At 50.4% G+C, this 27984-nt stretch overlaps 1 protein-coding gene and 1 long non-coding RNA gene across 25 annotated transcripts in view; one reads left to right on the top strand and one right to left on the bottom strand.

Annotated features, from left to right (window-relative positions):
- The first annotated feature begins 879 nt into the window (after positions 1-879).
- Positions 880-6087, top strand: LOC144335790 (uncharacterized). The gene is made up of 2 exons (XR_013406950.1): positions 880-988; positions 1274-6087. It is a non-coding gene; the product is annotated as an uncharacterized LOC144335790 (long non-coding RNA).
- Positions 4099-27984, bottom strand: part of DBF4B (DBF4 zinc finger B) — a 43549-nt gene continuing 19663 nt past the window's right edge. For 3 of the 24 annotated variants that reach the window (XM_077972071.1, XM_077972072.1, XM_077972070.1), the window contains 9 exons: positions 26226-26417; positions 25303-25353; positions 22770-22843; positions 20096-20132; positions 18531-18576; positions 15494-15545; positions 9172-9280; positions 8846-8970; positions 5826-8015 (listed from right to left, as the gene is read on the bottom strand). In XM_077972071.1, the coding sequence (XP_077828197.1) occupies positions 7154-8015; positions 8846-8970; positions 9172-9280; positions 15494-15545; positions 18531-18540 (1158 nt within the window). In that variant the 5' untranslated portion in view covers positions 18541-18576; positions 20096-20132; positions 22770-22843; positions 25303-25353; positions 26226-26417 and the 3' untranslated portion in view covers positions 5826-7153. Of the gene's footprint in view, positions 5187-5699; positions 5783-5825; positions 8492-8845; positions 8971-9171; positions 9281-15493; positions 15611-18530; positions 18577-20095; positions 20133-22733; positions 22844-24356; positions 24445-25302; positions 25354-26225; positions 26418-27984 lie in introns of those variants that run through there. The other 21 variants (XM_077972066.1, XM_077972068.1, XM_077972065.1 and 18 more) reach the window with 15 other exon arrangements.

Genomic DNA, 27984 nt, shown 5'->3' with positions numbered 1-27984 from the left:
TGAGACGGAGTTTCCCTCTGTTGCCCAGGCTGGAGTGCAGTGATGCGATTTCGGCTGACTGCAAGCTCCGCCTCTCAGGTTCACACCATTCTCCTGCCTCAGCCTCCTGAGTAGCTGGGACTACAGGTGCCCGCCACCATGCCTCATTTTTTTTTTTTTGTATTTTTAGTAGCAACGGGGTTTCACATGTTAGCCAGGATGGTCTCTATCTCCTGACCTCGTGATCCGCTCGCCTTGGCCTCCCAAAGTGCTGGGATTACAGGCATGAGCCACCGCGCCCAGCCAGAACTTACTATATATTTTTTTCTTTTGGAGAGTGTTGCTCTGTCGCCCAGTCTGGAGTAAAGTGGCGAGATCTCAGCTCACTTCAACCTCCACCTCTGGGGTCAAGTGATTCTCTTGCCTCAGCCTCCTGAGTAGCTAGGACAACAGGCGTGTGTCACCATACCCGGCTAATTTTTTGTATTTTTAGTAGAGATGGGATCTCACCATGTTGAGCAGGCTGTTCTCAACCTCCTAAATTCAGGCAATCTGCCTGCCTCCCAGAGTGCTAGGATTACAGGTGTGAGCCACCGCGCCTGGCCTAGACTTTTTTTGAGATGGAGTTTCGCTCTTGTTGCCCAGGCTGGAGTGCAATGGCATGATCTCAGCTCACTGCAACCTCCACCTCCCCGGTTTGAGCGATTCTCCTGCCTCAGCCTCCCAAGTAGCTGGGATTACAGGCATGTGCCACCATGCCCAGTTAATTTTGTATTTTTAGTAGAGATGGGGTTTCTCCATGTTGGTCAGGCTGGTCTCGAACTCCTGACCTCAGGTGATCTGCCCACCTCGGCCTCCTAAAGTGCTGGGATTACAGGCGTGAGCCCACTGCACCCAGCCGGTTTTTTTTTTTTTTTTTTTTTTTTGAGATGGAATCTCACTCTGTTGCTTAGGCTGGAGTGCAGTGGCACAATCTCAGCTCACTGCAACCTCCTTCTCCTGGGTTCAAGTGACTCTCCTGCCTTAGCCTCCCAAGTAGCTGGGATTACAGGTGTGCACCACCATGCCTGACTAACTTTTGTATTTTTAGTAGAGATGGGGTTTAACCATGTTGGCCAGGCTGTTCTCAAACTCCTGGCCTCAAGCAGTCTGCCTGCTTCAGCCTCCCAAAGTGCTGGGATTGCAGGCGATAGACCTTATTTTTTAATTTTTTGAGGGTATCTCTCTGTTGCCCAGGCTGGAGAACTAGTGGCACAATCATAGCTTCCTGTAACCTTGACCTCTTGGGCTCAAGTGATCTCCTGCCTCAGCCTCCCGAATAGCAGGGACTACAGGTGGCGTCACCAAGCTTGGCTTTTTTGTTTTTGTTTTTGAGATGGAGTCTTGTTCTGTTGCCCAGGCTGGAGTGCAATGGTGTGATCTTGGCTCACTGCAACCTCCTCCTCCCACCGGGTTCCAGCATTCTCCTGCCTCAGCCTCTCGAGTAGCTGGGGTTACAGGTGTGCACCACCACATCCGGCTAATTTTTGTATTTTTAGTAGAGACAGGGTTTCACCATGTTGGCCAGACTGGTCTTGAACTCCTGACCTCAAGTGATCTGCCCACTTTGGCCTCCCAAAGTGCTGGGATTACAGGTGTGAGCCACCATGCCCAGCACTTTTGTATTTTTTGTAGAGATTGGGTTTCATCATGTTGTCCTGGCTGGTCTCAACTCCTGGACTCAAGAGACCCACTCACCGCAGCCTCCCAAAGTGCTGGGATTACAGGCATGAGGCTAATGCTTGGCTAACAAATTTTTTTTTTTTTTTTGTAGAGATGGGGGTCTTTTTATGCTGCCCAGGTCAGTCTCGAACTCTTGGACTCAAGTGATCCTACAGCCTCAGCCTCCCAAAGTGCTGGGATTAGATCACATCTGTGAGCCCCGGCACCCGGCCTTGGTTAGACCTCTTGCCTCTCCCTTGAGCACAGTCCCCAGTCCCTGAGGTTCCACCTCCCCTGTCTTATGCTTGCCTCAGCTCTCTTAGGAGCCGTGGGCTCCCCACACAGAAAGCTTGCTTCATGTTCTCTCACCCACCTTCCTTCCTGAGGTCAGGGCTGTCTGTCTTCTCATTGGTGGTCCCTCATCACACTGGGACTTCAGAAGAGCAGGGCTTGTCTTCCTCATCAGACCTGATCCTGATAGCAAGGGCTGTTTTCTGCTTAGATCGGGGCAGGCCTGTGTCTCCCCCTCAAACACAGGGTTCCCTGGGGGGCCCCACCCCAACTCCTCAGCTATGGCTGGCTCCTTCAGTCCTTACGCCCATCCCTTGAGGGTGGGGCCACTGTTTCTGCTGCCCTGATGCCACCCTTGGGGTTGCTCTTCCTGAGGGAGCTGTGGGGTCCTGAGAGGTTGGGGTCTGGCCTCCCTTAGGAAGCCCCTCCCGTAGGAGGCCGGGGCCTCCTTCCTTCTGCCACTCTTCTAGCCCTTCAGCCGATTCTCTCAAATTTTCCTGCACAAGGGCCAAGTTTGGGATGCAGGGCAAAGACCTTGTCTCCACAACTTCAGGTAAGGGAGGGGTGCTGGTTGCCTCCAGCCCTGGGGTGATACCATGGGCAGTGATTCCTGCCAGTGGAGGCCATCCAGGCCTGGTGCCCAGCCTTAAGGCCTGCAGCACAGACCATGCTAGTCAAGGGGGCAGGATTCAGGGCTCTGGGCTGGGGTCCCAATCCTGCCTCCCCCATTAACTGGCTGTGTGACCTTAAGCAAGCCCGCTGGCCTCTCTGGGCCTTGGTTTCCTCATCCATGATGCAGGGGTTAGAAAACCAGCCCCACTCACAGTGCTCCTCTCGGGGATGATGGTTGAGCTGCCCGTGCTTGGAGCAGCGTCTGGTGCATGAAAGGGGCTCAGTCACACGGGGCTCGCACCGTCCAAGGTGCCGAGGAGCAAACCGGCTCCCTGGCCCTTGCCCAGGACCCCAGGCTTCTCTACGGCTTGGGGGCCTTGGTGTCCTCTCTCTACCCAGTGCAGAGAGAACCTATGCCTGATGTCGTGGTATGAGGGGTGGCAGCAGGGGAAGCGCCCAACATTTGGACAGAAGTTCATCCTGCTTCCTCTCAGATGCCAGCCCAGGATCCAAGGACCGTTCTTCTCATCTGCATAGCTCTCCTGGGAAACCTCATGCTCCTCCCTCTCAGGTGTCCAAGTGGCCCCTCTTTTAATCTCTAAAGCTCTCAGGCTTCACCAAGGGAGGAGTTGGGGGCGCCTGGGGCACCAGGATCCCAGGCACACTCATCCTTTGGGAGGTTTGTGGGGCTCACAGTCACACCCATAAGGGCCCAACTGCCACTTCTCTTCCACGCAAGGGATCCTCCTGCAGCTGAGGAGAGATGGTCCTTGGGAGGGGGCCTGGGACAGGGGGTCTCACAGTGTCCCTCAGCAGCTTCATCCACAAACGCACACCCGAGATGAGGACGCCAGTTACCAAGGGACACTGCCAGGTGGGAATTAGTGAGAATAAGCTTTATGTAAGTTTCGGAAGGAGGCCTCACAGGCATGTGTGCCTGTGGTAATATGTTATTTATTGAGACAGTGTGCCAAGCTCTGTGCCACATACCTCACAAACATATCTGATTTCATTCTTGTGACTTCCTAGCAAGGTAGCAACTATGATTACCTCCATTTTTTGTATGTATGTATTTATGTATTTATTTATTTTTGAGACAAAGTCTCACCCTGTTGCCCAGGCTGGAGTAGAGTGGTGCAATCTCGGCTCACTGCAACCTCTGCCTCCCGAGTTCAAGCGATTCTCCTGCCTCAGCCTCCGGAGCGAAAGGCGCACCACCACGCCCAGCTTTGTATTTTTAGTAGAGATGCGGTTTCACTATGTTGGCCAGGCTGGTCTTGAACTCCTGACCTCAAATGATCCACCCAGCTCGGCCTCCCAAAGTGCTGGGTTTACAGGCGTGAGCCACTGTGTCCAGCCTAGATTACCTCCATTTTTTAGATCAAGAAAACAGTTTGAGCTGGGCACAGCTGAAACTCCCCTGGGAAGGGGAGCCAAGATCCAGGATGAGGAGGAATTCTCAGGTATGTAGCATTCCTGCTGGTGGCAGGACAGGGAAGGACATAAAAGATTTGCTGGTGGTCACAGTATTTTATTATAGGAAAGGGCCCTGAAATAATCTCATCCGAGCCCCTTAAAGACGAGGAAACTGAGGCCCGAGTAATAGAGGCGTTTTTCTGAGGTCACAGTGTGAGGTGGGGACAGCTAGCTCCTGCATTCCACCCAGCAGAAGGAAGTTGGGGTGGAGCCACCAATTGGCCACATCTGCCTAGAAGTGAAAGGCTCAGCAAGAAGAGGCAAGAACAAGGGCCTCGGGACCTAGTCTGAGGAAAGCAGTTAGGGCTGGAGGGCTCTTCAGGTATCTCGAGCTGACTCGGGGCAGACGGCAAGGCCTGTGCTGAATGAACGAACGAGGGAATGGGCAATGGTGAGGAAGGGCAGGGGGACAGGAGAACCAGGCCACTGAGGGGCTGCTGGGACCAAGGGAGCCAGGCTTCAAGGAGGAAAGAAAGGAGAAAAGGAACCAACTTTGGTCATCAGTAGCCTGTCCATGACCTTGGAATAGATGATCCTAGTGGAATGCTTCAGGCAGAGCTACCCAGGAAGGAAGTGTGGAAGGGAAGAAGGTGAAGAGGAGGCGGTAGGTATAGACTGCAGGAAGGAGCCAGAGAACAGAAGGTGGGAGTCTTCAAGTATTTGAAGTTGATTTACTGAATCAACTCAAGTGGTTTCCAGGAGAGAAGCATGGCATTTTGGGGCAGAAGGGAGAGGTGGCAAGTCTGAGAAGGAAACCAACAAGGGTGGTTGGCTAGGTGGGCTGGAGGGCCAGGGACAGACAGCGTGACTTATGGAGGGAGAACACCTCTTCAGAAAGAAACAGAAACATGTTGAAAAGGGACTGACTGCAAGATGAAGCAGTGTCCACTGGGTCTGGGTCAAAGTCATCTGGTGCGGGAGGGGGATGTGGAAAGGGGGCTGCAGTGGAAAGGAGTCTGAGCAGTGCTCATGCCAAGGAGCCACTGCGGGACCTCATTCACATCCAGCAGCACCCATCCATCCTGGGTCACGTCTCAGGTATTCTGGGTTCACCTCTAACCTGAATCTACAGCCAGGAAGCTGCAATGGAGAAATGGCTGAAGAGCGTTCCAGCCTTGGGGTTTGGCCTGGCAGAGATGTCCAAGGTCATGATCATTGAGATAGGAGGGGAAGGCAAGAGTACCCGGATGTGAGGTTCGGGGAATGGGTCCTGGGCAGCTGACAATGAGGGCACCCGAACCCAGCACCACGGGCTTTGTGCGAGCAGCAGGTAAAGGTATCAAAGTCTGAGACAGGGGCGAGGGGAAACTTCCTCATGCAGAGGGGTGGTGTCATGGGGAATGAGGCAACCCCATGTCACAAAAGGAAAGGGATGAACCCAGCAGCACCCAGACATAAACCACAGTCTGGCTTCAGGGAAGAGGACTGAGCCCTTAGCAGGAATCTCCATCAGGGCAAAGGAGTTTTCTTGGGAGGGATGAAGGGGCATGTCCTCTGCTGGCAACCACTCCCTAGGCAACAGAGCCAAGTAAGTGACCAGATGAGACTAGGTAAAGGAGGCTGGGCAGGGACAGAGGCAGCCCTGCTCCCTGGAGCCCTTAGCCCTTGGGCAAGGCCGGCAGGAGGGTTGTGGCACTTACACGTGTGTGACTTGCAGGAGGTCCCATCCCACCATCTAGTGATTCTGTCCATCGCTCCTGGCCCGCAGCCCTGCCTTGGGTCACTGGAGGGCAGATCAAGGACTGACATATGGCATTCCAGCCCCATGTTATTAACAAATTTATTTACATTTCCTGAACCAAAATTAATTGTAAAATTTAACAGGAAGGGGGTAACATGACCTCTAAGGTGGGCTGTACACAAAGTTGCTGTATTTCCAAACTAATAACTTGAGTCCTCACCCACAGCTGGGTCCCCTCTTCTTCCTTTGAAAGGAGATACAGAATAGCACCAGGCTTCCGGGAGCTTCAACATTTAAAGAGACAAACCCACGGACACAGAGAAGGGTGAGAAGAACCACAGTACAAATTATAATGAAAGAAAAAGTGGCCAGAGAATCGATAGCAAACCCATTTCTGTCTCCAGATTAATGGCTTGGCTGCCAGAAATGGGGGGAGGTCCTTGGGGAAGGAGAGGAGGGACCGAGGGAGGAGGGTGATGTGGAAGTTGGCAGGTGACACACTGGCCCCGGAACAGCCGAACTCCGGGCAGGCAGCTCAAGCTGAGGAGGCAGAGAAGGGCCAAGAGGGGTCCCAGAGAGGGCTCTGGCCACATCCTGGGCTCAGGGGAAAGGTCAGTGCTGGGCCCCAACTAAGTGCCTGGGGGAGGGAGCTCTGTGAGTGGCGCAGCTCGAGCCCCTCCTCTGCTTCATATGTTCCTGAGGATCTGTGTGCGGGAGCGTGGGGGGCTGGGGGAGGGGATAAACACAGGCATTTCGGAAAGCAGGAGCGGCCACATGCTCGTGGGAAAGGAGGTCGGGCTTGGGGGTGGAGCACACCAACAGCTAACCCGCGGCTCTGCAGAGAGGCAAGGGCCTGCGGAGGGCCAGGAAGCCAGGCCAGGACTCCTGCTGCCCCAGCTCCTTTGTGGTCCCTCCCCATGCCAACTTTGCCTCTGTCTCCTGGCGTGGGTGGCCAATCTCAGCTGGGCAAGCCCACTGTGGACTGTGCCTGGTCAGGAATATGGCAGGAGGCGGGGGTAGGAGAGGGCAGCCCCCAGTCCAGATTCTCTCCCAAAGACCTGGCCAGTGGGAGGGCTGGCTCTGTTGGCTCCATGGAGCCGAGCGTGACAGCTGCTTGCTGGACTTCAAAGGCCAGGCCTGGGCCCCCTTCTGGCTCTTTTGGGGAAGTCCTGGGGCTCTGCCCCTCCTGCGTCCTGGTCAGCCCTGGCCGGGTGTGCAGCACGCAGCAGGGGAATAAATTGTATCTGTGGCCCTTCAATCTGGAGCTGCCTGGCTCCGTGAAGAGCCAAGTACCTTGGGGACTCATAGGAGCAGCTCTCTGCCGGCATGGGGCTGGGGCTGGGGCTGGGGTTGGGACCAGGGCTGGGAGACAGGGCGACAGGGCACCTGGAGAGGCTGGGGGGCCCAGAGGCATCAGGAACAGCTGGCTCCTGCACTGGCTGGCAGGGGCTGCAGGAGGGAGGTAGACCTGCTCTCTGCAGGTGCTCCTGAGGGCTGCACACTGGTAGCTGAGTGCAGGGGGGCTGATGGCCAGCCTGGAGCTGTGGGGCAGCTGGGGAGCTGGCCAGCCTCCTGGGATACAGGGCCAGGGGTTGCACACTCAGAATCCTCAGGCCCTGGGGGCCATCCTTCCCCCGGCCAGTGGGGCTGTGTGGCCCAGAACTCTCCTGGTCTGTCTGTGGGCTGCCAGGGGAAGGGGTCTGGGAGAGAGAGGCAGGTCTGTGAGTGGCACAAGGGCTGGAGAGAGGTGAGGAGCCTGGACTCATGGCCTGGAAGGGGAAGACAGGGAAGATGCTTGCCACCGGTTGTGCTGGTGCCACAGGGGTTGGGTGCTATTGGGACAAAAAATGAAGCCTGTGGCCAAGAGGCCCCCACTCTCTTCTCAGCATTGCCACTGGGGAACTGAACCTTGCGCTTGTGGCCAACAAGTGCCAGGTCTAGGCCAGAGGAGAGTTCCATAAAACCAGAGCTAGGCAGCAGGCGTTGGCAAGCAGGGTTCCTAGACACCAGTGTCTCTGGGGTGTCCATAAACACATCAACTAATCCCCTCAGGTCCTGGCAGGTTGCTATAGGTTCAGGTACCTCACCAGTCCCTGCACGTTCAGCTGGTGCCTGCGTGCTGTTCACTGTCCCATCCTGCTTTGGGACACCTGACACCTGGCAGCTGTCTTCCTTCCTTATCCTGGGAGATGCTGCCCTGGGATGGGAGGGCTGGCGGGGGTGCAGAGTCTTAGGACAGAGAGGGTCACAGTCAGAAGCTGGGGAACCTGACCACCTGTTGAGACAGAAACACCCAGTGAGCTGCAGGTTTCAACTTCACAGCAGGCCTGGGCCAGGGCTGAGGGCACAGGGAGAGCCGCCACAGCTGGCGGTTCATGTGCCGAGATGGCTGCCTTCTCTGAGGCCCTGTGTGAAAGTCCTCCTGTTTGGGTCTGAACCTGCCGCAGCAGTTAGCACTGTGTGCACTTCTCTTGGCTCTGTGGCCTGTGGTTGGGGCTGGCCAGAGGAATACGTTAGAGGCTATTCCATTTCATGACTTCACAGAGGAGGCTGTGCCCTTTGGCAGCTGAAGAAAGCAGTGCAGTTCCTGGCTGTGTGAGTTGAGCTTGAGGTGGAGATTTGGGGTGAGAGGTGAAGCCATAGCTCCAGATGGGAGAGGGTCTGCCTTGCTGGCAGCAAGGGGAAGCGGAGCTCAGAGGGCCCTGGAATTCCCACCAAACCCCATGCAGTCCTTCCTTCTGGTGGTGACTTCTACAGAGGGAGAAAGACTTTACTCTTCACCTATCTAGGAGAGGCCCGAGAACTACCCCCCTGCTCCCTGGCCGGAATTGCTTATCATCCACATCAAAGCCCGTGGGGTAGGAAGGGAGCCACAGTCTGGTCTGGGTCTAGTCTTCATCAACTGAGGCCACAAATGGAGGTCTTTTAATTTTTTTTTGGCCACCCCCAAAACAAACAGGACTGAGGATGAGGGGAAAGGAAGGTGAGAAAAGAGGAAAACATCACAGTCTGGTCCCAGCAGCCACCAACCTGAGGGTCTCTTCCCACCCAGAGGGCAACAGAGGAGAGTGCAGACGCAGTTATGCCTGCCAGCATGGCACTCACCTGGGGAGGCCGGCCTGGAAAGGGATGTCTACAAAGCTGTGGCTGAGCTGGGCAATGATCCTGTCCACTTCTGCATATGGATGGGCTTCTAGGGCAAAGCCCTGGTGCTGGGCACTCTGAAGATGCTGCCGGGGGGCGAGAGGAGGACAGGGCATTACATGAGGCCTGGGGGGAGGGGGACATGGAAGCTGACCTCCCAGCCCATGCTATGGCCCTGGAGGACACAGCCACAGCAGCGTGGAGATTGCACAGGAAGGACTCATCCCCAGTGAGCAGGATCCCTCAAGGCACTCTGGGAGCAGCTGCTTAGCGGGGAAGGGGCTCACCACATGGAGCTCCTCGAAGGCCTCTTGGCAGCACTCGCAGTAGCCTTTCTTCCTCCTGGGCATGGTGCGGGCAGCTGATCGCAGGCTTGGCTCTCCATCCTTGGATTCTCTGGGGAGGGTACATAGTGCAGCAAAGTGGTTACTGCTGGGTCCCTTGGGGGAGGAGCCACTACTTAGGGCCTGGAGCCTAGGTCAAGGAGGGGAAGGACTGAGACGGCCAAGGGGCTGGGCAGGCACCAGAAGGTGGGCCTTCCCTGAGCTTGGTACCAATCATCTAAGAACGGCAAGAGAGGAACAAGGAAGAAGACATCTGGAGACCTCCCTGTGGGCAGCCTGTCTTATCTCTGTCCTTCTCTTTTTTTTTTAGACAGAGTCTAGCTTAGTCACCCAGGCTGGAGTGCATTGGTGTGATCTCGGCTCACCGCAACCTTTCGCCTCCTGGGCTCAAGCCATTCTCCTGCCTCAGCCTCCCGAATAGCTGGGATTACAGGCACACACCACCACGCCCAGCTAATTTTTGTATTTTCAGTATAGATAGGGTTTCACCATGTTGGCCAGGCTGGTCTCGAACTCCTGACCTCAGGTGATCTGCCTGCCTTGGCCTCCCAAAGTGCTTGGATTATAGGCGTGAGCCACCGCTCCCGGCCATCTCCGTCCTCTTAAACCACAAGTGAGGATGGGGTGGTTATAGCAGCAGCAAGAATCCCTTGTAGGAATTCCAACTCTGTGCTCAAACCTACACCCACATTCATGAGACCTGAAAGATGAAAGGGAAAAGGTCTCAACCACAGTGAAGGGACTGCTCTTCTTTTCCACCCTGAATGTCTCCCCAGCTTGGTTCAGTCTGTCCCTTCCCTCATGCTGCCTTGTGTCTCTCACAGTTGTCCTCACTGTCCACTAGGACTTTCAAACCTTCCTCAAGCCTGACTTTTTTTTTAGACGGAGTCCCGCTCTGTCACCCCCAGGCTGGAGTGCAGCAGCACAATTTCAGCTCACTTCAACCTCCACCTCCTGGGTTCAAGTCTCTTGTCTCAGCCTCCCAAATAGCTGGGATTACAGGCACACACCACCACCCCCAGCTAATTTTTTTTTCTTTGCATTTTTAGTAGAGACAGGGTTTCGCCACATTGGCCAGGCTGATCTCAAACTCCTGACCTCAGGTGATCCGCCCGCCTCAGCCTCCCAAAATGCTGGGATTACGGACTGAGCCACAACATCCGGCCAAACCTGACTTCTTATCTGAATATCAGCCCCATATTTCTAACAACTAAAGGGCATTTCTTTTTTTTTTTTTTTTTTTTTTTTTTTGAGACAGAGTCTCACTCTGTCGCCCAGGCTGGAGTGCAGTGGCCGGATCTCGGCTCACTGCAAGCTCCGCCTCCCGGGTTCACGCCATTCTCCTGCCTCAGCCTCCCGAGTAGCTGGGACCACAGGCGCCTGCCACCTCGCCCGGCTAGTTTTTTTTTTGTATTTTTTAGTAGAGACGGGGTTTCACCGTGTTAGCTAGGATGGTCTCGATCTCCTGACCTCGTGATCTGCCTGTCTCGGCCTCCCAAAGTGCTAGGATTACAGGCTTGAGCCACCGCGCCCGGCCACTAAAGGGCATTTCTATCTGGCTATCCAGCAAACTCGGCAAGTCCAAAACACTCCTTTTAAAGACTTCCTAAGTATGACACAAAACCCAGACGATATACAGAAAAACTCATAAATTCAACTATATACAACTTTAAAATGTGTATGCATGGCAAAGAATCATTAGCAAATGATATGGTTAGGCTTTGTGTCCCCACTCAAATCTCATATTGAATGTAACCCCTATAATCCCCAAGTGTCAACGGAGAGATCAGGTGGAGGTAATTGAATCATGGGGGTGGTTTCCCCCATGCTGTTCTTGTGATACTTAGTTCTCACGAGATGTGATGGTTTTATAAGGGGCTCTTTCCGCTTCGCTCAGCACTTCTCCTTCCTGCCACCTTGTGCAGAGGTGCCTTGCTTCCCCTTTGCCTTCCACCATGACTGTAAGTTTCCTGAGGCCTCCCCAGCCATGCTGAACTGTGAGTCTATTAAACCTCTTTCCTTTACAAATTATCCAGTCTCAAACAGGTCTGTATAGCAGTATGAAAATGGACTAATACAGCAAAGTTAAAAGACAAACCACAAACTTGGGGTTTTGTTGTCTTTTAAAAGTATTTACAACTTCTCTGCTCAGGGAGGCTTAGAAAAAAAGAAAAAAATATATATTGATTTATTTACAACTGCCAGGTACGGTGGCTCACGCTTAGAATCCCTGCATTTTGGAAAGTCAAGGCGGGAGGATCGCTTGGGCCCAGGAGTTCGAGACTAGCCTGGGCAACATGGTGAAACCCTACCTCTACAAAAAATATAAAAATTAGCCAGGTGTGGTGGTGCGCAACTGTAGTCCCAGTTACTTGGGAGGCTGAGATGGGAGGATCGCCTGAGCCTGGGAGGTGGAGGTTACAGTGAGCAGAGAAAAGAAAATATTTACAACTAATGACAAAGAGCTCATTTTTCTAATAGGAGAAGGGCTCTTTACAAATCATTAAAGTGATCAATAACCCCAATAAAAAATGGGCAAAGTATATAAAGAAGGTTCACGTAAAGAGACTCAGACAACCAAACATACGCAAACATACTTAGCCTCATTCATAGTAAGAAAAAACAAAAATTGTAATTATACTGAGATACAGTTTTTAATCTGTTATACTGGAGGTCAACATATCTGCCAGTCACAGCATGAGGCGAGGGGATGGGAAACAGCCTCTCTCATGCAGTGCAGGTAACATATAAGTTGGTATCTCCTCCATGAAAAGCCATTTGGCTGAATTTATCAAAATTATAAATGCATATATCTTTTGACCCAATTATTTCTATCTTTAGGAATTTACTCCACAAATACAATTGTTCAAAATTGCAAATTTACTCTGAACATGATTTTCATTGGAGCTAATCTAAGCATCCATGAATAACAGACTGGTTAAATAAAATACAGTAAATACATTCCATATAATAGAATAATGGAATACCCTGCAGCCATAAAAGGGAACACAGATTTTTTTTTTTTTTTTTTTTGAGACAGGGTCTCACTCTGTCACCCAGGCTGTTGTGCAGAGGTACTACCTTGGCTCACTGCAACCTCTGCTTCCCATGCTTAAGTAATTCCCCAGCCTCAGGCTCCCGAGTAGCTGAGACTACAGGTTTGCACCACCACGCCTGGCTAATTTTTGTATTTTTAGTAGAGGTGGGGTTTTACCACGTTGCTCAGGCTGGTCTCAAACTCGTGGGCTCAAGTGGTCCACCTGCCTTGGCCTCCCAAGGTGCTGGGATTACAGGTATAAGCCACTGTGTCTGGCCAGATTTTTTAAAAATATAAAAATAGAGATGGTGGTCTCATTATGTTGCCCAGGCTGGTCTCGAACTCCTGGCCTCAAAGTGATCATTCCCCCTTGGCCTCCCCAAGTGCTGGGATTACAGGCGTGGTCTATCTTCAGAGATAGTTCATAGATACTTACATATGTATCCTTCATTCCCTCTTCTTACATAAAGAATCATGGCTGGGCGCGGTGGCTCAAGCCTGTAATCCCAGCACTTTGGGAGGCCGAGACGGGCGGATCACGAGGTCAGGAGATCGAGACCATCCTGGCTAACACGGTGAAACCCCATCTCTACTAAAGAATACAAAAAAACTAGCTGGGCGAGGTGGTGGGCACCTGTAGTCCCTGCTACTCGGGAGGCCGAGGCAAGAGAATGGCGTAAACTTGGGAGGCGGAGCTTGCAGTGAGCCGAGATCTGGCCACTGCACTCCAGCCTGGGCGACAGAGCCAGATTCCGTCTCAAAAAAAAAAAAAAAAAAAAATTCATATAGGCTGGGCATCGTCGCTCATTCCTGTAATCCCAGCACTTTGGGAGGCTAAGGTGGGTGGATCACGAGGTCAGGAGTTTGAGACCAGTTCGCCAACATGGTGAAACCCCATCTCTACTAAAAATACAAAAAATTAGCTGGGCGTGGTGGTGTGTGCCCTGTAATCCCAACCACTCGGGAAGCTGAGGGAGGAGAATCGTGTGAACCCGGGAGGTGGAGGTTGCAGTAAGCAGAGATCACCCCACTGCACACCTGCCTAGGCAACAAACAGTGAGAGACTCATTCTCAAAAAAAAAAAAAAAAAAAGAATCATATAGTATTGACTGTGCTGATAGTATTGACTGTGCTGGATGTTACTTGGTTTTTCTTTTCATGCTGCCCCAGGCTGCACTCTCCATTTGGCAGGGGTGAGGCACCACTCGGATCTCCTCCAGCCTCTACCCCTGGGAGGAAGGTTGCACCGGTGAGGGGATAGAACTGGAGGCTGGGTGTGGAATATAGACTTTTCACATTAAACCATTTGTAACACAAATTTTAAACTTTTTAAGTTTTAAAAATTTTAAACTTTAAAATAATGATTTCAAAAATGTAAAAATTTAAACACTTCTTCCTACACAGATTTTCCACACACATACACACACGTCTGGAACTTTGATGTCCTACCAGGGCCAACCCCCTGCCTAGGCTCCTCACATGCAGATACCAAAGCTTCATTGCTTCATCTTCCCTTTAAAGCCTCTTAGCTCCTCTGTGATCTCAAGGCCATCCCAGGCCTAGCATCACTACCAGCGCCAAGCCTGGGTCACCTTCTGACTGGCTCTCTCTGGTATCCCTTGTATTGGGACTTAACCTCACCTCTTTCTCTCCTTGCTCCCACTTCATCTACTGCCACATTCCCTTAAATTTTTCCCTCTTATTTGTACTATTTTCTGACCCACAGCCTTTGTCAGATGGAAACCACAGACCCTCCTTGGCCCCAGGAACTCTAGGGCTGAGTCTGCTCTATTCTTTCCTGGTCTATAACCCCATAGCCCAGAGGTTAGAAAGGGTCTGAGAAGGCATCTCACCCATCACCTGAGCTGAACTCCTTCTCTACTTTGGTTAATGAGGGTTCAAATTCTCAAACATCTGCACAGTAGACATATTAACAAGCCCACAAGCCATGAGTCACGTAATGCAGTGATCTTCTCTCCCGCCCTGCCCCTTAGTTATTCCTGACATTTGGCCCAACCAGTTTAAACTTTGATATTCACTAAAATCACCTGGGAGCTTGTAAAATACAGCTTTTGGGGCTCCATCATCAGAGATTTTGATTCTATAGATGTGGGGTGGAGTTCAGGACCCTGCATCAGGGTTTCACTCTGTCACCCAGGCTGGAGTGCAGTGGCACAACCATAGCTTACTGCAACCTTGCACTCCTGGGCTCAAATGATCGTCCTGCCTTAGCCATCTGAGTAGGTGGGACTACAGGCACTTGTCATCACGCTTGACTAATTTTTTTTTTTTTTTTTGAGAACGGGTCTCACTCCATCGCCCAGGCTGGAGTGCAGTGGCACAATCTCAGCTCACTACAACCTCTGCCTGCTGGGTTCAAGCAATTCTCCTGCTTCAGCCTCCCGAGTAGCTGGGATTACAGGTGTGCGCCACCATGCCCAGCTAATTGTTTTTTTTTGGCATTTTTAGTAGAGATGGGGTTTCACCATATTGGCCAGGCTTGCCTCAAACTCCTGACCTCAAGTGATCCGCCCACCTTGTCCTCCCAAAGTGCTGGAATTACGGGCATGAGCCTCTCTGCCTGACTCATAATTTTTTATGTTTTTTTTTTTTTTTTTGTAGAGACAGGGTCTTGCTATGTTTGTGTGCCCAAGTTGGTTTCAAACTCCTGGCCTCACATGATCCTCCCACTTTGGCATCTTAAAGTGCTGAGATTACAGGTATCACCCGTTGTGCCCAGTTAGAACTTGCATTTTTAATGAGACCTCAGGGGACTCTGATGATGGTGGTCTATGAGTTTGAGAAAGCAGTCTATTGTCCTCTGTGTATACTCGGTAAACCCTGCCGAGCACACCATGTTCGGCTGCAATGGTCCATGCTCTGGGGGAAACAGTGCAGGCCAGGGGTTCTGGGTGGACAGGGTAAGAGTGCTGTGACTCAGCAGTGAATTAGCAAATAAGTCTTCTTGGACTCTTAAGGAGAAAGGGGTGCCCCTCACAACCCTGGCACCTCCCTTTTTTCTTCAAGTTAAATTCTTCAGTACGGATGAAGAACACAAAATAAAATGGATGAATGCTCCTAGTCTCTCTTCTCTGGGCTACATTCCCAGAATAGACTTTGCCTAAGGAGCAAACACATGGCCATTCCCAAATCTGACCAGCAGGCCCCCAATAGGGAGGACTTTGGCCTGTAACCAGCCCTTGGTACTCAGGAACCAGAAAGACCCACCTGGTATGGTGCCTGCTGCCCAGGGTCGTCAGGGCTTCAAAGGGACTTGCATCTTTGGGTCCAAGAAAAGAAATTTCAGGAAAGGATTTAAACTGATGATGGAAAGGACGAAACTTCCTGCAACAGAGAAAACTTCTACTTTGACTACAATGGGGAAGGTAAAGGCTGAGGAGGGGGCCTCGCCCAATGCCCTAGAATTCCAGCCCTGATAAAGTGGACTCTCACCTCCACATCTTTTAAATTCTGTAACAAAACTCATCAGCCTTTCTAGGTTAAATTAATATGCATGTTCTCCCTGTCTACTTTTCAAACTCATACCACTGCCTCCCTGAAATCCTATAAGCACCCTCTGGGTTTATCCTATATCTAAGGAAATGAAGCCCAAGAGGTTCTGTGACTTGCTCAAGGGCTCACAAATAGTTAAGCGGCCAAGGTCAGATCAGAAGCCACGTCTCCAGACTCCCGATCTACTTTTCCCCACCTTCCCATTTTGTTTCTTGACCCTACACAATCCTTGAGGACTCTAGCCTGGCAGATTCTAAATGGAAACATGTTTAAACCAGAACAGTTATTTCTCTGTTTTGTGAAGCGTTCTTGCTGGTCCTTAGAATCATCTGAGGGCTGGTGTTCTGAACAGAGAAGACAGGCACAGTGAAGGTTCTGGATAGTCAGACCTGGACTGAGTGGTTCTGGCAGTGTGCCTGAAGTTGCAAACATTCAAGAGACTTGCAGAGACAGAAGTGATCTGTGTATACTTCGCAAACCCTGCCGAGTGAGGTAACTGCTGGGCACACCATGTTTGGTTGCAATGGTCCATGCTCTGGGGTAAACAGTGCAGGCCAGGGGTTCTCAGGGAGCAGGGTAAGAGTGCTGTAGCTCAGCAGTAAATTAACAAAGAAGTCTTCCCGAACCCTTAAGGAGAAGGGGGTGCCCCTCACAACCCTGGCGTGTTCCTTTCTGCCTCAATGATGTCTTGTTTCTGCTTAGGGGGCTTGAAACTTGAGGATGGGCAGGCTAATAGGCCTAATAGGCTTTGAAGACACCTGCTTCAAAACAGCACATAAAAAAATTCACAAGAGGCTGGGTACTGCGGCTCCCACCTGTAATTCCAGCACTTTGGGAGGTCAAGGCAGGCGGATCACCTGAGGCCAGCTCACGACCAGTCTGACCAACATGGCCAAATCCTGTCTCTACAAAAAAATACAAAATTTAGCCGGGCATGATGGTGAACACCTTTAGTCCCAGCTACTTGGGAGGCAGAAGAATCGCTTGAATCTGGGAGGCAGGGGTTGCAGTAAGCCGAGATTGCGCCACTGCACTCCAGCCTAGGCGACAGAGTGAGACTCTGTCTCAAAAAAAAAAAAAAAAAATTCACAAGAAACCTCAGCCCCAGTTGGATCTTCTCTCTGGCCTATAATGCCAGGAACACACACATTATGTAACCCCCTCTGGTGACAGTGATATACCTGTGCCCGCCATGTGCAGTGCAGATACTGAGGCTGTAACAGTGCCTCTCAGTTGCTGCATATGTGTCATGATTACCTACATTTAAATAGGTGTGAAGGGGCTGGGGATGAACACACACTCCATCCCACTGGAACTGGAAGGGAGCACCTCTGTACCATCCTGTTGTTCTCTCCACTTGCCTTTGGGCCACCAAAGCCAGCACTGCACTGTCTACAGGTGCTGAGAAGGGACCCTGGGCTTGTCTGGAGTATGGGCAGGCAAGCCAGGCTCCTAGGGCCGGTCTCAGCTGCCCTGCCCTTCCCTGACTGAGTCACACAGACAATTCTGTGCTAAGTAGTCTCTGCTGGATATACACGGACTTATTTCCTTTAAAAAATTTATTTAGTCTGGGCCGGGTGCAGTGGCTCACGCCTGTAATCCCAGCAGTTTGGGAGGCTGAGGCGGGCGGATCACAAGGTCAGGAGATTGAGACCATCCTGGCTAACACGGTGAAACCCCGTCTCTACTAAAAATACAAAAAATTAGCCGGGCGTGGTGGTGGGTGCCTGTAGTCCCAACTACTTGGGAGGCTGAGGCAGGAGAATGGCGTGAACCCAGGAGGCAGTGAGCCGAGATCGCACCACTGCACTCCAGCCTGGGCGACAAATAAATAAACAAACAAATAAATTTATTTAGTCTGAAAATGCCTTTTTGGAAAAAAATTTTTTTTTTAATTTTAAATTTTGAGAAAATTATAGATTCACATAGACTTTTGATCTTGTACTTACTGAAGATTCAGTGATAACCAACATGGCTGCTAATAGCTCATCAGGTTAACAATGTCAATGGGACCCTCCTGCTCCAGGGAAGAAGAGGCCATAATGGTGGACGGAGAAGACACAAAACAGGGCAGGCAGGACACCTGGATTCTAGCCTCGGGCTGCAGTTTATTAGCAAGGTGGCTGTACACAAGTCCCTTCCTTTCTCTGACCTCAGTTTTCCCCATTAGGAAGAGACAGACTCTCCCCATGCTTTTTTCACCCAGGGCTGTCAGGAGATAACATGAGCCAGAAAAGGATTTTTCAAAGTGAAACAGAAAGGCTTTATCAAGTACAGGGTGGCCTGAAAAGGGAATCCCCAATACCACCCCTAGCACCCTCATTTCAGCCAAGATGACTGAAATGCTAGTATAGTCTTGGACTATACTAGCACTGTGACTGGGTCAGTAATGATTTGACATGAAATGTCAGCATACACCCAAGGGAAAAGAGCTGCAATAATGAGCCTGCATGGGACACCATGAGCTCACAGAGCAGAGTTTTAAATGGAGGTAATTCACACACAGGATCATTAACCTCTGACTCATCTCCAAGAGGACTATTCACTGTATAATGCCACTCTCAGAGGCTCCTCCAGGTTTGCGTGAGACTTCTCCATGACAGTGAGAGAGAGTGGCTTCTCAGGAAGATGAAGGTGCAGGGCTAAGGGGCTCCATGTCTTCACATTAGCTTGAGGCCCCTGAGCACCCCTCCCTCCTCCCTCCTCTGTGCAGGCCTAGCTGGGGCAAGCAGAGAGAGGAGGTCCCACTCACCTGCTTTCATCTTCGATTTTGAGGAATGGTGCCTTCAGTCTGGCTACTGAAAGGGGAAGAATGCACACATTAGCTATCTGTCTGCCCCTGTGCAGGGCCTGCACCACACACGCAGGAAATGCTCAGAGAGAGGAGGCTCTGCCAATGCCTAAGAGCCTTGCAAGAGCTGGAAATCATGCCACCCCAGGCTGCGCTCTCCTTTCACTCAGATTTCCAGCCTCTATCCCTGGGAGAAAGGTTGCATCAGTCGGGGGATAGGCTGTAGTTATACTGAAGCCCTAGATGATGGGCCCTCCCTCAGCAGGATGCAGGAGCTCCTGTGTGTGGATTCTGGAGGCTATTGACCAACCAAAGATGCCACCACCATCAGACACCTGGCTGGTTTGGTGGGAGAAACCCAGTCCCTGGTGGTTTCTGCTAAAAGCAGGGTGGGGGTGGTCATTCCCACCAAGTCCCAGGTCCTTCCTAGACCTCTGCTCCTGGAGCCTCAGGATACTGAGGGGCCTAAGAACAACTCCCCAAGCAGAATGCTCCAGGAGGATCCTGGGATTTTTGGAGGGGAAGCAGACTGGAAGAGGGATAAAGAGTGTTTAGTGGTCTTATTAGCAGGATGGTAGAAAAAATATCACAGGTGAAATATAGTTCCTGAAAAAATGGGGCAAAGGAGTGCTGAGAAGACGAATTTGGAGTCAATTAAGAGACTCACCCCTATTAGATAGTTATTCGCATAGCTTAGAAAATCTCTTAGGCATCAGGACCCACAGTGACCAGGAGTCCTGTGGAAGGTGCAGCCAAGGCAGCTGAAAGCCTGGCCCCCGTCTGACAGCCACAAATTCCCCAAAGACGCTGGCACCTTACAGCTCCCAACTGTACTTGAGGCCACCAGTAGCACCCAAGCAAAAAGCAGCCTTTTCTCCTTTAGCAACAGCTCTCATTAATTACTTTTTGGGGACAATTTCTTGTCTTTCTAATTAACTGAGACAGTTATTAAAATCAATTCCCCTACAGACTTCCTTGAATTCTGAGCATGAGAGAGGTGCCAAGTGACTTTTCTTAGCTCCTGCTTGTGCATGAATAAATGCCACTGAAAGAGCATCTTTGGGAGAAACATCCAGGGGGAGAAACTCTCCTGCTTTCCAAGAGGAACCAGGAGATAGAGTCCATCAATCCGCCAGTTTGTCAGTTTCAGGGAGTTTGGCAGTTCTGAAAACAGTAGGCAGCTGTCAAACTGCCCACCCTCAAACTGCCACTGAATCAGAAGGAAAAGGATGCTGAACCTCAGTCGATGCACGGGAACAGCCAGAGGACACAGGAGCCAAAGTGTCTGCATGGGGTCTTGGCTCTAAAGGAGAAGCCCCGGCCCAGCAGCTTTGGACTTGCTCTTGGACATGCCTCTCTTGCTCCAGAAACCTGAGGCCCAGGCCCTGGAAACACAAAGGGGCAAGACAACCTGGACTCGCTTGCTGCCACAGAAAAGTGAGCAGATGCTGCCACAGAGGGAGTCGTGGGGAAGTGTTTAGGGAGGGAGGGATTGCAATTACATGAGGAAAAGCTACCACACTGACCTTTCCGTGTTCTTGACTCTGCTGCTGGACATGTTCCCTAAATGGAAAGGAAAAATAGGTTAAGGATGTGAGGAAGCCACGGGGGTCAAGGAACTGGGCCTGATAAACCAAGTGGCTGCCAGTCTGTCCCACTTTGCTTCCTGCTGTTGAGAGGCTTGCAGAACCAGACTCTTGGGCCCTGAGCTGGAGCAGACCTGGGCACAACGGCTCCCTCCTCGGCAACACGATGAATAAGGGTCACTTGGTGTGTGAATCTTAATGGCAGCTGACTGTGCAGGGAGTGCAGGACAGTGCAGAGAGCAAGAACTCTGGAGTCCCAGAGGCCTGGTGTGAACTTCAGCTCTACCACCTGCAATGTGAGGAGGACCCACCGACCTCATAGCGTGTTGCATAGAAGAGATGCTCACTAAATGGCAGCTTTATTTTCTAAGTAGTGATGCTGTTCCAGGTACCCTATAGGACTAGGATAAAGACAATGGCCATTTGCCGTCCTCTGTCCTATCTTGTGTACTCTGATTCTGTGGGTCAAAATCAATGTTTAAGCCAAGGTCAAACAAGGCTGATATTAAAAAGTAAATGGAGGCTGGGCACGGTGGCTCACGCCTGTAATTTCAACATTTTGGTAGGCCAAGGCAGGTGGATTGCTTGAGCTCACAAGTTTGAGACCAGCCTGGGCAGCATAGTGAGACCCTATCTCTAAAAAAAAAAAAAAAAAGTATTAGCCAGGTATGGTGGCGCATGCTGTAGTCTTAGCTACTTGGGAGGCTGAGGTGGGAGGATGGTTTGAGCCCAGTAGGCGGAGGTTACAGTGAACAGAGATGGCGCCACTGCACTCCAGTCTGGGTGACAGAGCCAGACCTTGTCTCACAAAAAAAGTAAAGTAAAATAAATAAATAAAATACAAAGAAAAAAGAGTAAATGGATCTTCTGGTGTATACCTGAAAAATAAGTAAATAAATATAAAATAAAATAATCAGCTTTAGCTGGAGAGCCAGGATGATGGTGGATCCATGACCACCTGTGCCTCTGGGCCCTAAGATGTTTCAGATTCTCCTCTAGGCCACACCTTGAGGGCAAACACAATCCAAAGAAGCCTCTCACACTCCCTTGCATATCAGCACATTACATCCAAAACTCACTTCACTGCCAGATACCTACAAAACTAATTTTTTTTCTTTCTTTTGAGACAGAGTCTCACTCTGTTGCCCAGGATGGAGTGCAGTGGTGCAATCTCAGCTCACTGCAACTTCTGTCTCCCGGGTTCAAGCGATTCTCCTGCCTCACCCTCCCAAGTGGCTGGGATTACAGGTGTGTGCCACCACACCTAGCTAATTTTTGTATCTTAGTAGTGACAGGGTTTCACCATGTTGGCCAGACTGGTCTCCTGACTTCAAGTGATTCGCCTGCCTTGGTCTCCCAAAGTACTGGGATTACAGGCGTGAGCCACTGTGCCTGGCCTACAAAACTGATTAAGTTAAAGTAAAAATGCTGTGCATCTACCTAGAAGGGGGGAATTTTTGACATATTTGCTTCTGTGTGCATAGAGTCCTAAAAACTGTTCACACTGTTTGTCAGGAAGGGAGGCCAGTGGTTGAGAAGCTGGAGCAGGGAGAGACTTTTTGTTGTATACCCTTTTGAATTTTGAACAACACAAATTTAACAGCAGCAACATCCCCAACACTCCTAAAGGAGAGGGTGTGGAGAGGGTATCAGTGTCTGAGTGCTCCATTCACTATTTTTTTAAAGTTTTTTTGAGACAGAATTTCACCTGTTGCCTAGGTTGGAGTGCAATGGTGCGATCACGACTCACTGCAACATGCCTCCTGGGTTCAAGATTCTCCTGCCTCAGCCTCCTGAGTAGCTGGGATTACAGGCATGTGCCACCACGCCTGGCTAATTTTTGTATTTTTAGCAGAGTCGGGGTTTCACCATGTTGGCCAGGCTGGTCTCGAACTCCTGACCTCAAGTGATCTGCCGGCCTTGGCCTCCCAAAGTGCTGGGATTACAGGTGTGAGCAACCACACCCAGCCGCTCCATCCACTTTGGATGTGGTTTGCTAGTACTGTTAGCTAATTAGCACTGTTAACTAATAGCTATTACTGCTCATCCTGTGTCTGGATGCCAGGCTGTGGGTGGATCTGTAGATTTAATCCTTCCTCAGACTGAGGCTTGGGTGAAGATACTGTGGCTTTAAACCAGGTTGGGCTCTCTTGATGTGATACACACAGTTCTAACGCCAGCAAAGAATGGAAAACAAACAAGGATTTAGAAGATGGCAGCTATTTCGATCACTCCTTCTCACCCCTGCAGTATGCAGACTTATTCCCAGGTTAAGAGCTGTCCCCAGAATAGCAGCCTGGTCAGTGCCATGGGCATTTATGAACCTTATCTAGTCCAGAACTACTGTAAGGCAGCCCATGGCCCAGGCGGCCCAGGCCATAGGGATGTCTCAGCAGGGTGTGTGCCATGGGAGGACTGCAAGTGCCGCAGAGAGAAGAAAGGGTGTCGCAAAGCTATGGGTGCTAGGACTGAGGTAAGTAAGAGGCAGCATTCCCCTTCCATCTTTCAGAATGGCCAGGAAGAGATGGCTTGGGCGGGCCATGGATTTACCTAAGTTATCACTGATTTCACTGAAAACCATCCATTTGCCCTTCAATTCAGCAGGATGACCTACCTCTGGCTTCTTTGGCTCTTGTTTTTTCACACATAAAGAGGCAAGAGACAGCTGCTGCATGTGCATCATCATTTCTGTGGAGAAGACAGAGGGTTTGTGCCAAAGGCTTCCAGTGTTCACTTACCTAGCACAGCCCCTTCCGGGCCGCAGGACTAAACTCGCTCGGCCAGCCCACTGAATCACTCCAGCCTTGCCTGCCACCTTCTGGCTACACATCCCCTCTGCATCTCCTGACGGCAGAGGTAAGGACTGGGTCCTCTATCCCTGGAACAGCACCTGAGCGGGTGTCATGCTCTTTTGCAGCACTGAATACAACTCATCTTTGAACAGAAGGTGCCTCATGGCTTGCTAACGACTTTAAGGCACCACTGAAGAGCTGCGGCTATGAGGGAGGCCATGCTGTGTGAACTACTCAGCTGTACCCTCAGGTGAAAGACCAGCAAGGTCTACATGCTGGCACTTCTCTAACAAAGGAAGGCAGGGGAGGAGATCAAGTCAGAAATGGCTGATTTTTCAGTGAGATGAAGCCCTCCACATCCCAGACCAGGAACTTCCCCTGTACAGCCTCTAGACTCCCCTGGAAGATCTTGGTACCAAGAGGTGGGGCAGCATTCCAGTCAGCACCTATGGGCTGTCCCATCTGGACCAGTCCCCTAAAATGGATCAGAGAAAACTCCAGACTCAAGAATGGAGTTGGGTATGAGATCACTCACTGCCAGCTGGTTCAAGACAACTATTCTAAACAGGCTGCAAACGGGTTGTTTACAGTGTGAGAAAAGAAGGAGCACAAAATTTACAGCTGAGTCAAACTGAGAGTGGTGGTCCACACTACACACTCTGGTGAGACCATGGACAATTTGCCTAATCCGTTTGAAGCTCAATTTCCTCATCTGTATAATGGGGACAGAACTGCAGTGAGGATTAAAGGAGGTAATTCGTAGCACAGAGTCAATACCTGTTAAGTGGTCATGAAATTTTTTTTTTTTTTGAGATGGAGTCTCGCTCTGTCACCCAGGCTGGAGTGCAGTAGTATGATCTTGGCTGACTGCAACCTCCGCCTCCTGGGTTCAAGTGATTCTCCTGCCTCAGCCTCCTGAGTAGCTGGGATTACAGGCATGCACCACCAGGCTCGGCTAACTTTTGTATTTTTAGTAGAGATGGGGTTTCACCATGTTGGTCAGGCTGGTCTTGAACTCTTCACCTTGTGATCCACCTGTCTTGACCTCCCAATGTGCTGGGATTACAGGTGTGAGCCACTGCACTGGCCAGTGGTCATGAATATTAAGGTAATTTCTGCATTTGTAAAACGGGATCATCACACTAGCTGGGGGAGAGCTGTAGCAGGTGACATGAAACGGCATGTTTTAGGGACCTCCTGCGGGACGCTGAGGCCACAGCCTGCACTCTGCATCCTCACCGCTTTCTCCCTTCCCCACATCCTCCCACCTTTGTGGATCAACATGGCAGCTGAGTACTTCTGGCTTCCGGTGACCAGAAGCTCACATGACCATGATCCTCCTAAAAGCTGACACTCCTGGTCAAAGTCACCAACTCTCCCTCCACAGGAGCCCAGCACAGAAAGGGTACCATCCACGTGCAGAATCCTCACTCCCCAAGAGCGGGCATTGGTCAGGAGGCTGCTGCTGCCCCCACTGCCTCCTCCACTGATGCTCCCCTGAAATTACAACACAGAGTCAGGTAGGAGCAGAGACTCCCCAAGGCCTGAATGTGAAGGGGACAGATAGAAATTGCTTCTGGGAGCCCTGAGTCATCCATGGGAGGGACTGGGGGGAGGCAGGCAGGAGAGAGAGTACAGTGCCCAGAGAGTCCATCCCAACCCTCAGGAAGACATCCTGTCCTCCATATGGCCACATTGGGAGGGGAAAGACCACTGGTCTGCCTATACATTGTGCTCTGGCCACCTCGTGACCAGAAAGGAACAGGTGCTTCTAAGAGAGCTGTTTGTGGGGAGGGCCTCTGCAAGGAAAGCTCTCAGCACAGTAAGTACACAACAAACATGGTGACCATCATCCTCTCTGAGCATGAGACTATGCTGGCTGCCGATCTTCCCCCTCCACTGGCTCAGTCCAGCAGCACCACCTCCCCCATCACAGCCATGTACCCCTCCTGATGTCACTAGCATGACTCTTCTCACAAGATCACCTTAACTCCTCTTCCTGCCACTAAACTTTAACAGCCCTGAATTTTCACACAAGAAATAAAGAGTTACTTGTAAAAGAAGTCTGGCTTCTGTACCAAGCAGCCCTGTCCTGCCACATCCCACATCCCCATGGTTCTCTTGGTAGGCTCCGGAGTTGGAGGTGGCTCTGGTTTCAACGCTTACTCTCGAGGTGAATGGCTAAATAACTTGTCTGAGCCTCCACTAACTAACGTAGAAGAAGGAAATAATGACAATACTACATATCGCAGAGTGTGCAGTTTGAGTGGGTGCTTCAGAAGAACCTGGGAAGAAGGGTGAAATCCCTCCCTGTGCTGGAGACTACCCACTCTGTCCCGTCTTGCTCCAGCTCACCTGGTTTCTGATGGCCTTCTGCAGCAGCTCCTTCCCTCTGCTTAGAGGCACCTGACGGGAGAGAAGAGCAGTGATGTCTGCTGTTAGGCCATGTGTGCAATGAAAGATGTTTACACAGGAGCTGGTGAGGGGTTATGTCTTGGCGTTATGTCCCTCGGAAAGCTGGGAGCAGTGACGACTGAGGACTGGTAGAAATGAGAGCCTAGAAAACATCTAGGAGGTAAAGGTAAAGCTGCAGGAAGTTTAGGTAACCCTGAGGTGGCAGCCTGAACCTGGTGGAGAGAAGGGCACTCTAAATTCACTGAGATCCAATTGTTACAAATGTCCTGAGACCCCTCTTTAAGAGTCTCTGCACCCTCCAGCAGATAATGAAAGCAAATGTTTCACTTCAGAAGTTTTTGCTCGTAGGAAGTCCCATCTGTCATCACAATGCCAACAATGTATGTTCATGGACATTTTAATATTAATATGTTAGACAAAAATAAGAATGTAAGCCTAGAGGGGAAAAGCCATATTCCATTTTAAATCAAAGACATAACACGTGTATTATCCAAACTCTTGGCCCTTCATACATGCAAGCAAGGAAGAAGGGAATGGCTGCCTACTCAGGGTACTCCTGCCCAAGCCCAGACCAATCCCAACACGTCTTCTCTGGTTTATGAAGAGTCTCTTCTGGTTTCTAAAACTCTGGCTTTGAAGTCCTATAAAAACTGACATATGGCATAAAAGGGTAGCACGGGGGATAGTATGTTGCTGAGGTGTTTAGATCCAGAGCTATGATAAAATATTCTCAGTCCCTGAATTCAAATGAGAGATTAAATTAAGCCAGATGAAACTAAAACCAGAGACTGCCTTAAAAGGCTCACCAAAGCCTACTTCCTTTGTTTACACAGCATACCTCTCCTACTCCATGAGGTTCTTACCGAGTCAACGGGTTTTTGTGAAGGCCTGGGGTGGCTGCCTTTTGGATCAACCATGGCCGATGTTTCCACTCTGACCTTACTGGGGTTAGGGCTAGGGCAGCCTCTTTGGTTTGTCCTACTGCTCTCTGCTTTTGCTTCTCTGCGGCTGGACACGATGTAACTTACTTCTTTGCTCAGAAAACCCTCAATTACCTGAAACCAGATCACAGAGATGGCTGAAAACCAAAAAGCAAATGCAGAATTGTCAATAAAAAGAGGCTAGAGAAGGAAATCTTGGCTGCCAGGAGTTCCAGAATCAATGTCTTTAAATAGACTAAATGCAGTTCTGTACCAAGTTCCTAAGAAGACATCATCCTGAAATCTAATAGGGTGTATATATACATATATATATAAATAAAACAGGTTTTGTCTCCAGGACTGCTGCCCCTGACCCAGTGGTAGAAGGCTGCAGGCTTTGAGTTCTATGAGCAGTTTGAGTTTGCATACAGCAAGAACACATTGGAAGAACTGGACAGGATTAAGACTAGCTTGTGTAAGCCATGATTTTTCTGTGTAAGACACACTGGGGACCAGGTATGGTGGCTCATGCCTGTAATCCTAGCACTGTAGGGGGCTGAGGTAGGAGAATCACTTGAGGTCAGGAGTTCAAGACATGCCTGGGCAACACAGCAAGACCCTGTCTCTAAATTTTTTTTTTTTTAATTTCTTAAATTAGCTGGGTGTTGTTATGTGCACCTGTAGTCCTAGCTACTTGGGAGGCTGAGGCAGGAGCATCCCTTGAGCCCAGTAGTTCAATGATGCAGTGAGCTATGACTGCACCACTGCACTCCAGGTTGGGGAGTGAAATCCTGTCTCTCTTAAAAAAGAAGAAGAAAAAAAAGGCTAAAATGACTTATTTTATGTTATATATACTTTATGACAATTAAAAAAATCTAGTTATGAATTGAAGCATTACATTTACCTTTTTTTCTTTTCTGTTTTTTTTTTTTTTTTTTTTTGTGACAAGGTCTCACTTTGTCTCCCAGGCTGTAGTGCTATAGTGCGATCTTGGCTCACTCTAATCTCCACCTCCCGGGTTCAAGCAATTCTCCTGCCTCAGCCTCCCAAGTAGCTGGGACAACAGGTGTGTGCCACCACACCGGCTAATATTTGTATTTTTAGAGGAGACGGGGTTTCATCATGTTGGTCAGGCTGGTCTGGAACTCCTGACCTCAAGTGATCTGCCCACCTCGGCCTCCCAGAGTGTTGGGATTACAGGTGTGAGTCACCGTGCCTGATCACATCTACCTTTTTTTCGTCACCAGGCTGGAGTGCAGTGACACAATCTCAGCTCACTGCAACCTCTGTCTCCCAGGTTCAAGCGATTCTCCTACCTCAGCCTCCTGAATAGCTGGGACTACAGGCGCATGCCACCATGCCCAGTTAATTTTTGTAATTTTAGTAGAGATGGGGTTTCACCATGTTGGCCAAGATGGTCTCAATTTCTTGACCTTGTGATCTACCCACCTTGGCCTCCCAAAGTGCTGGGATTACAGGTGTGAGCCACCGTGCCTGGCTGCATCTACCTTTTTTAATATGGCAAATGCAAATGCTAGAGGGTAGGAGTAGGGCAATCAATGATTATCCTATATAAATACAGGAGATTGTTAATGGCCATACATTCCTCCTCCCATCCCAGTATACCTACTCCTTTGCAATATGACTTTGTTGTTCCTGCCATTAGGAGGTGGGACCTACTTTTTTATGCCCTTCAATCTGA

The sequence above is a fragment of the Macaca mulatta genome, chromosome 16 (assembly GCF_049350105.2).
Source record: "Macaca mulatta isolate MMU2019108-1 chromosome 16, T2T-MMU8v2.0, whole genome shotgun sequence".
NCBI classification, from domain to species: domain Eukaryota; kingdom Metazoa; phylum Chordata; class Mammalia; order Primates; family Cercopithecidae; genus Macaca; species Macaca mulatta.
Note: the sequence above shows the minus strand (reverse complement) of the source record. Positions and strands in the feature narration are given on the sequence as shown.